At 51.2% G+C, this 9,274-nt stretch overlaps 1 protein-coding gene across 1 annotated transcript; it reads left to right on the top strand.

Annotated features, from left to right (window-relative positions):
* Positions 1-2,399: 2,399 nt before the first annotated feature.
* TCL1A (TCL1 family AKT coactivator A) lies at positions 2,400-7,266 on the top strand. Its single transcript, XM_043434511.1, has 4 exons — positions 2,400-2,589; positions 5,391-5,561; positions 5,987-6,047; positions 6,532-7,266. The coding sequence occupies exons 1-3, from the start codon at positions 2,470-2,472 to the stop codon at positions 6,041-6,043; spliced, it is 348 nt and encodes a 115-aa protein (XP_043290446.1). The 5' UTR covers positions 2,400-2,469; the 3' UTR covers positions 6,044-6,047; positions 6,532-7,266.
* The last annotated feature ends 2,008 nt before the right edge of the window (positions 7,267-9,274 follow it).

The raw sequence follows: 9,274 nt of genomic DNA on the forward strand, positions 1-9,274 counted from the left end.
AAACTTCTTAACTATTTTCTCCTCCACTAGGCAACTTTATCAGAGAAGCAGGGGCTGTTGTGTTAGAAATGGGCTTAGAGAGCATCCATCTAGCTTGACTCATTCATTAGAAAAGTATGGCAATGGGGCCAAGATGGCAAAGGATTTGCCGAATTCACAGGTGATACAGGCAAAGTCAAAACTGGCTCCAAGTTAGGACATGAAAGCGTGAGTTAAAGATACTATTAAAAGAGTGAGTCAACATAATTGCCTTGTGTTAATTTTTATATGAAATATCATCTTCATTATCCTCAGGGAGCTGGTAGTCTAATAACGGCCAGAGTTGGAAAGGAACACACAGCTCTAAAGCTTGGCTGGCTGGCCTTGAGACTTAAGATGGGGTAGATAAGATGCTAAAGGGGCTCCCCTGTCTCTGGGACCACACAGGAGCTGTGTTTCCCCTCTCATGGAATTTTCATAAAGAGCATTCAGGCCTCCAACAGAAGTTGCTCGACAAATTACCCAGTCATGCTGATTTCACTCATTGAATCTCGGATCTGCTTCTCAAATGATTTTCTAAGTCCTACACAAGAATGACACATACTCCTATTCAATGTTAAAAAGCCCTTGTGTGAAACTGAAGATGTACATTATTCTTTTAATATGCGGAGTGTGAGGGGCAATCATATTCCCAGAACATTTAGAAGTGTATCCAGCCAAATGGGCCTTATTCTTAGTCCATTTTTTTGTGGCCTCTTAGGAAAGCAGAACGCGTGCTAATGAAATCAGCAGACCCCATGGCATTCTGGGTCCTGGAGCCATCCATGTGGCTGGCTCAGTGGCCACACCGGCTCCTGAGTGCCCCCTTCCCTTGCCAAAAGAGGCCCTCCCAGCAACACTGTTTACGCAGGACTTGTTCTCGTTTTTGACCTCAAAGCTCTGGACTGGGCTGACACTTTGTCAACAGAGCGTGTGACCATGTTATCTTGCTCCCAGTGGCTCTCTGGGTCTGGAATTAAGAACCAGCCAGAGGGAAATCAACCTGAAAGCCACAAGTCTGAATATTAAATAGCAGTACCACTAGGGGCTACAGTGGGAAAGAGGTTTCCTGGACTCAAGTCACCTCCCTCCACTTCCAACTTTACTTGGTGTCTGTCTTCTATTTTGTGTTCATGATAAATCCTGATGTATCTCTGTTTCCTTAGGCCACCTCAGCACCTTCTTAGGAATTAAGCTGTGTGGATAGGCAGAAGTGCAGATTCATACCTTTGCTGTCAGGGGGCTCAGGTGTCAAGGTCATTTTCACTTCTGAGACATTTTCAAAAGATTACAGACTAGTTTCTCAGCGTCTCGTCAGAGAGACGAGAAAGAGCTGGAAGGTGAGGCAAGAAACCACTGGGTGATGTTTGAGCAACGAGGTTGGAGCCCGTTTTACATGTTTTTCATTGTATTTTATTTTCATAATTGCTTTAATGGGCATGTGGTACTGCAAAATGAAATTGTTTTCCTCAGTTGATGCAATTTACTGGGAGACAGTTTGATCCTATAATGCAGGGACTCTTCAAATCCACTGATCTTGGGGTGGAGGGAGGGGTTTCTTTTTAAGCATTCATTTCGAAGGATGTTTTCACTAATGAATACAAAGCCTATAAAGGGAAAAACCCATGTTTCTTCACCACCGTGTTTCACAATAGCTATTAGATGACCACAGCATCATCAAAGAGTGGAAAATGTGTGGGGGAGGGGCACAGGGGCTTCAAGAGTTGCAATTTACCAAGGAAGTTGACTCTGATACCCAAATCCACAGGCTAAAGTGGTGCCGTGAATCTGGGAAAAGTCCAGGCCTGGTTCAGGCTTGCACCCTTCTCTTCTGATCCCAGATGTGGAGGGGGTCCTGGCTCTGGGTTGCCCAACGTCGGCTGTGAGTTCCAAGGAGAGGCTCGGAGTCCCAATCTGCAGTGTGGCTCCAAGGAGCCGCACACAAGCAGTGGAGTTCCAGCGTCCAGGGGGGCGGAGGGCGCTGGTGACTGCTTCCAGAAGAAAAGGCCAAGGCCACAGACCTGAGTGCCTCCCCGGCAGTGGGGAGCGCAAGGCTGGCTCAGGTTGGGGTCTGGAGGAAGCCCTGAGTCTGTGGGGCTGCATCTGAGTTAGAGGCTGCAAGGGTCTCAGGACACCAGGCAGGTCTGGGTGTAGGGCCCACGGATCCTATTGTGCCCGGCCCCGCCTTCGCCCCGCCCCCGCCCCGCCCTCGCCCCGCTCCGCCCTCCCCTCGCCCCGCCCCGCCCTCCCCTCACCCCACCCCCTCCCCTTGCCTCGCCCCTCCCCCCCCCGCCCCCTCCTGCCCTCCTCCAGCCCCACCCCTCCTCCAGCCCCACCTCTTGGGGGCGCCCGCGCGCCCTCCGGCTATAAAGCATCGAGGCTCTGCAGCCCGTGGACCAGCAAGAAACCCCGAGCGGCTCCAGTGCTTTCTTCCAGACCCCTTGAGGCACCATGGCCGAGGGCCCGTTCTTCAGGGCGCAGACGCCCTTGCACCCGGACCACCTGTGGATCTGGGAAAAGGCCGTGTATGTGGACGAGAACCGGCGCACCTGGCTGCCCATAACCATCGAGGTACAGCCGCTGTGGGGCCGGGCGTGCAGGGCAGCATGAGCGGCCCCCCATGGCCCGGGGTCTGGAGCCGGACGCCCCAGGTCGTGCAGGCCCTAGAGGACACCCTCAGATGCCGCAGGGCAAGGGTGGCGGCGGGAAGACTCAGAAGGGCAGGTCCGCCCAGGGCGGCCAGGACACACAGATGAAACCACTCTGAGTTGGGCTTGAGGATGAGAGGTTCTGCTGGCCAGGAAAGCAGGGTGGGAGAAACACAGAGCCAAAGGATGGGAACCCAGTATGTCTGGAGTCTATGAATATGATCTCGAGTGAAATAGGATTTCTCTGGGTCTCACGGACCTAATCCATAAAATGGGAATAATCGTGTCTCCGAAGTGATTTGGGTTTCCTTGGTGGCTCAGGGCATAAAGAATCTGCCTGCAGTGTGGATGACTCAGGTTGAATCACTGGGTTGGGAAGATCCCCTGGAGAAGAAAATGGTAACCCACTCCAGTATTCTTGCCTGAGAAATCCCATGAACAGAGGAGCCTGGGGTCTACAGTCTGGGGGTTATGAAGAGTCCGACATGACTGAACGACTCACACTAGAAAGTGATTACCGCCCTTGGCCGATTATCAGAATCGCCATAGGTGAACCCAGAAATCTGTATTTTGAAAGGACCCTCCACAAATTAAGATCAGCCAAGTTTGGGAATCACTGCAGTAGAGTTTGGGATATTTCCTACCTCCTCTATTCTTTGAAAGAAACAAATTTCACACGGCATAAAGCAGTACCGAATAGTCACTGACTTACCTGTGATGCCTTAAGACGGATCTTTAGTTAATATTAACTTTGTTTTTTTTAAGAAATACAACTCTCTTATAAGCACTTTCCATCAGAGCATGGGTTTCCTCAAAGAAACTTAGGTGAAAACAGTTGAAACTTTGCATATATAAACTAAAAGAATATATAAAAGCATAATTAAAATCTCATTAGAACATTTATGAATATAATAGTAAAACTGCAAAAAATAACTGAGAATGCCTGTTTTCCCATTTTATAGGTGAGGAAATAGAGGCATAAAAATGTATATTTGTTCAAAGTAGTGCTGCTTGTAGGTAATGGGGTTGGGATTCCCGCGCAACATCATCTAAAATGTAACCACCGTCTAAAATTTGCATCTTTACTGTCCTTTAAGACTTTGAAATATATATACTTAAAAAATTGAGTTATATATTCACTTTAAGTCAAGTATTTGAGGAAAATGTAAGTGAATATCTTTTTTAAATCTCTGGTTGGGGCATATCTTCTTAAATATGCTGAAACTGTGAAGGAGAGTTTTTCACATAATTATTATAAATTCTGGACAAAACCATTTAGCAAACCTTGGGACAGGATTTTCTCCACATAACTTTAAAGAACTAGTATTCTTCATCTGAAAATATTTATGTAAGTCAACAACAGATGAATAAGAAAACTTCAAATGGTTCAAGGATATGGAAAGTCATATCCTAACATGGCAGGAATGGTGATTTCCACCCTTGTATCTTGCAAGATACTCTGAATTGTTTTTTAACAGTGAATTCTAATTTACTTCATGGACAAAATTTGAAAAGCTGTTTCCACTTTGGAAAAATAATCATTGAATAAAGATAAGTGTCGGATTGATATGTCAAGAATTCTCGGTTGTGGGGATTTGCAGTGAGTGGTATTAAATCCCACTGCTTGTGAAGCTGATATTCTACTCAGGGAGAGGGACAGGACAGTAGTGAGGTGGGTGGGAAGTTGTGTAGGATAACTCCAATGGGATAGCAGGCAGGAACCAGGCATAGGGTCTTCATGCAGGTCCCCTCCAGAGTCCTCATTTGCATGTACCTGCAAACTGCCCATCATTTTCTCTGAAACCTTTTTGGACATCTGTTTGGGCATGCCCCTTATGGATATCATAGAGTTGGATTCTTCTGGCATTTGTCTTTATAGACATAACGTTCATTTGAACAGAGAACTGCCTTTAAAAAGGATGTGAGCCCTGCATGGACTTAGGGGAGAATGTTCCAGGCAGAGGACAGCAAGTAGGAGGGATTTCTATTTGGAGGGATCGTGTGTGTCCCAGACATGGTGAGGAGGTCAGTGTGGCGGAGTGGATGGAGGAACTGGGATGGAACAGTAGGAGGTGAGAGAGGAGGTCAGAGAGGCAGGGACCTGGCTCAGCAGGCCTGCGGGCCATGGTGAAGATTCCAGCTCATCTGCCTGCTACTGGAAGGTGTCGAAGGGCACCCAGCAGCGGAGGGACAGGATTTTTAGACACACACCCTGGCTGCGGGGCTGAGACTTGGCTGTGGGTCACAGGACCAACTCGGCGGCAGGTTGGTGTCTCTGTAGTCTAGTGAGACGCAATGAAACGGACTGCGGTGGAGATGGTGAAATGTGCTCTGTCACCTGATGCCGGTGTCTGCGGAGATCTCCTGTTTCAAAGGGGATGCGTGATAATGAATAATCCAAGAACATCCTACATCAGCTGAAACAGACCCCAGACACCATGGTTACAGAAGCCCCAGGGCTTCGTGGCATTCCCTGGCAAGTAGGCACTGGTCTCAAGGTGGACCTTCTGTGGTCCTGTCTGGGTATCTTGACCCACTCAAGTGCTGCTCATCCCGGCCCAGCCTGAGCCCCCTGAGAGGAGCATTGTCTGGCTTAGGGACTGGATCTTTGGGGAGCAGTGATCACCAGCATCTCAGCTGCAGGCTGGGCGGGTGGCTGGGCGGCCGTGGGTATTTGTGCCTGCCGGACCCTGAGGGTGTGCCCTGGCCTTCTCTTCTCTTCAGATAGAAAGTGGCCTCCAAGTCCTCTTGCGTCAGGAAGACGTGCCCCTGGGGGATCCTGTGTGCCCCAGCCAGCTGGGCCCGTACCAGCTGCCCGTCATGTGGCAGCTCTACCCTGGGAGGAGGTACCGAGCCTCAGACTCCAGTTTCTGGCGCATAGTGTACCATATCAAGGCAAGTGTGGGCTTCTCTGGGGACCCGTCAGGTGGTCGTGGCTGACCCCGCTCCCCCGCCCCCATGTCTGGCCCCTGCAGTCCATTTATTTTCCAGTAAATGGAAATTTTAGTTTCCATACCCTCCACTTCCAGCTCCCCCCCCCCCGCCCCCCGCAAAAAGAGGGACTTTACAATGGCAGATATTTTTAGGACTGGATTGGTGAGACATTAAAAGTGAATGACCAGCCAGCCTCAGGGGTCTCCAACAGAAGCCCCCTTAGTGGCAGGCACCTCTCTGGCAGGCAGTTTAGGGTTGCAGGCTGGGGGGACGAGGCCCCTGGGGTCCCCCCCACGCAGGTTCCCAGCTGCTACCCCAATCCCAGGGCCAGGAGTGGGAGGGGATGGAGGATCCCGGGCTCTGGCCTCCACCTCCCTCTCTCTCAGATCGGCGGCACCGAGGACATGCTCCTGGAGCAGCTGCCGGACCCAGAGGATGAGTGATGAGGTGAGCACTCCGGGGCCAGGTGAGGAAGAGGGGACGCCCCTCCTCCCCGCCGTGGAGGCTGTGCTGACCCCCATCCTCAACTGCACTGACCTCCGATCGTCCCCGGGGCTGGGGACCCGGGCTCGCTCTCCTTTAACACCTCAGGAGCTGATCATCTCCTTAATATTAGGGGCACACAGTTGCACGGTGCTTCATAGGCGTGGGGTCTTTTGACCATCACATCACCAGACCTGGACAGTATTTAACTCTATAGTTCATAGGTGGCGGGGGTTGGGGGGGGTTCAGACATAGAATGATTAGTCCAGATCACAGAGTCAGGTTTCAGATCCAGGTCTTCTCACGCCAAGCCGCTGACTTAGGCGTAAGTCCTGGGCTCTGGGGACCAGTACTGACCCCCTGGCTCCCCTATCCAGACCCCAGCCCCTCCACCCCTTCCTTCCCTTTGCCCCTGACCCTGTTCTCTCGTTTGTCCCCGGTCCCGCAGCTCCCATCTCCTCCCAAGCCCTGAGCCTGCCAGGGGGATATTCGTGCTGGCGTTCACCTTCCTGTACCTACCAACCCTGTGTGATCTGCTCCACCACACCCGGGTCGGACAGACGGACAGAGGATGAGTTCCCCCGACCGGACCTGCCTGCGGGAGAGGCCGTGTGGGCACAGCTTCGGGGTCCACGTGCCCCGGCTCTGCCTGCCTCTGGTCTTCTCGGCTGCCTGATGGTCTCAGCCTCTCTCCCTGTTCCGTCCCTCACAGCAAATAGTGTCACGTCCTGCACACCCTGGACTGCTTCCCACTCCATCCCCTCAGCTCTGTATCCTTCTGGCCGCAGGGAATAGGGCTGGCTTGCCTGCGCTTGGTCTCTGAGCCCCTGAACCAGCTGTCTCGCATGGTCCCAGCCTGCACACGGCCACGCCCCCAAAAGCCCCGCCCACGCCCCGAAAGCCCCGCCCCCTGCCCGAGCAGCCTGGGTGGGGTGCACAGGACGGCCTGGGAGGGGCTTGGGTCAGTGCTCAGGACTCCGAAGCCTGTGGTTCAGAGGCGCCCAGCCCGGGACGAGGCAGGAGGCCCGGCAGGCCAGCGCGGTGGACCGGCCCTCTGATTGCCCACCTGTGGAAAGAGAGGTTGGAGGTCCCCCTGTTTTACAGATGCCCTTAGACCCGGATGTTATGAAGTTGTATGTAGCGTAAACACTTTGTAATGTTGACTGATTAAATGTAAGACAGTTCATCTAACTTTGTGCTGGACCAGCTTCTATCCTTGACCTTGATTCTAGTGGAGAGAAGCAGGAGCAGTCACCAAGTAAGAATATTTGAAAGGGAAAGAATACTCATGAAATTACTGTATATGTGTGTGTGTGTGTGTGTGTACTTTGGAGATAAGGCTGGAATTTATTTTCATATAATCCAAGTGCTCAAAAAGCCCAGTGTTCTTAGAGGTATAGTTTTGAGAACCACTGGAGTAAGTGACCTCAAAAAGTCACAGTCAGCCTCTCCTGGTATTCAGGACATACACACACATTCGCACCTTTTTGTCCCCATTCTGCTCCCCTCCTGGTCCAGCCAGCTCTGTCTCCTGTCCCTCCCTGGGTAGTTCCAATCCCAGCAGGAGCCCCTCCTGCCGGACACTGTCCCCAGCCAGCCAGCCAGAGTCCTCCCTTCCTCCCACACTCTACGCCACAGCCCAGCCCCCAGAAGCCTCCTGCTTTCTTCTCAAGATTCGCTGGGGCTCCTTGTTCCTTTACCTTCTGAACAGGTAAACAGGACCTCTGGCATCACAACGGAATGCCTTCCAGTCAAAGGAATACTGCTCCTCCTCACTTGGTGTAACCTTAGTCCACAGCTCTTCATCACAGAGCCATGTCAGGGTCAGGACACAAATATCAATAGGTTGTTAAGTATCTGAGAATTACAGAAGAAAAATACTGCTTCCCTGGTGCCTCAGATGGTAAAGAATCTGCTTGCAACACAGGAAACCCAGGTTCAATCCTTGGGTCAGGAAGATCCCCTGGAGAAGGAACGTGACATCCCACTTGAGTATTCTTCCCTGGAGAATCCTATGGACAGTGGAGCCTGGAGAGCTACAGTCCATGGGGGTCACAAAAAGTCAGACGCGACTTGAGTGACTTAACACATACAAGTGTCTAATATGAGAATTGTATAAGAAAAATACTACTTTTCCTATTTTATATTCTCCGATCCCAGTCTTCGTAGCTGGCATCAGACAGGTGAGCGTCTGGTTCCACACCTTCCTGGGCCTCTGTCTCTCAGTCCTGTCATTTTGCACGGTACTCAACAGTGTAGGAGTTTGGTCTGTTGGAGCGTCGGAACCTCAGAGGAGGAGGAGCATCCATGGCAGCCAGTGGCCTGTTTTAGGAACAGGCACAGGAACGGGAAAGTTCTCAACTGGGGCTGAATGTTTGTGTCCAACCCCTCCCCCCATATTCATATGTTGATGCCCTAACTGCCGGGTGTGTATATTTGGAGGTGGGACCTTTGGGAGATGATTAGAGTAAGAAGACGGCCTGAGGATGGGGCTTCCATGATGGAACTAGTGCCTTTATAAAAAGAGGAAGAAAGACCTCTCTCGACATGCACGCACCAAGGAAAGGCCGTGTGAGGACACAGCAGGAAGACGGCAGGCAGCAAGCCAGGACCACACACGGCCACTGAGCTGGCTGGCCGGCAATTTGCTCTTGGACTTCTGACCTCACGTTGAACTGGGAGAAATAAACATCTGTTGTTTAAGCCCCCAAGTCTGTGATATTTTGTTACAGCAGCTCAAGCAAACCAAGGTGGTGTTCATGAAAACTTTGGCCACCTCCGTGAACCCTGCTGAGGGCTGCAGATATAGCAGTGAACAAAACCGAGGCCCTGCTCTCAGGCAGCTGTCCCTCTGGATAAAGAAGAACAAGAAGCTCAGAACGTGCCAAATCCTATGGAGAAAATAGAACACAGTAACCAGGTAGCAAGTTAGGTCAGGTGTTGAAGGAATTCCCAACCTTGTAGGTGGCCTTTAAGATCAGACCTTGCAAATGAGAAGGAGCCAGATTCTTAAGTTAGGGAGGAGAGTCCCAGGATAAGGAGATACAAGGTTGTGCGAGTTTAATTTGCTGTGGAAATTGAAAGAGCGCAAGATTCTCTTTACTAAGAGGACGCACAAGCACGTGCTCTGCCTCTCAGTTATGTCTGACTCTTTGTGACCCCACAGACTGTAGCCTGCCGGGCTCCTCTGT

Source organism: Cervus canadensis, chromosome 17 (assembly GCF_019320065.1).
Source record: "Cervus canadensis isolate Bull #8, Minnesota chromosome 17, ASM1932006v1, whole genome shotgun sequence".
In the NCBI taxonomy this organism is placed as follows: Eukaryota; Metazoa; Chordata; class Mammalia; order Artiodactyla; family Cervidae; genus Cervus; species Cervus canadensis.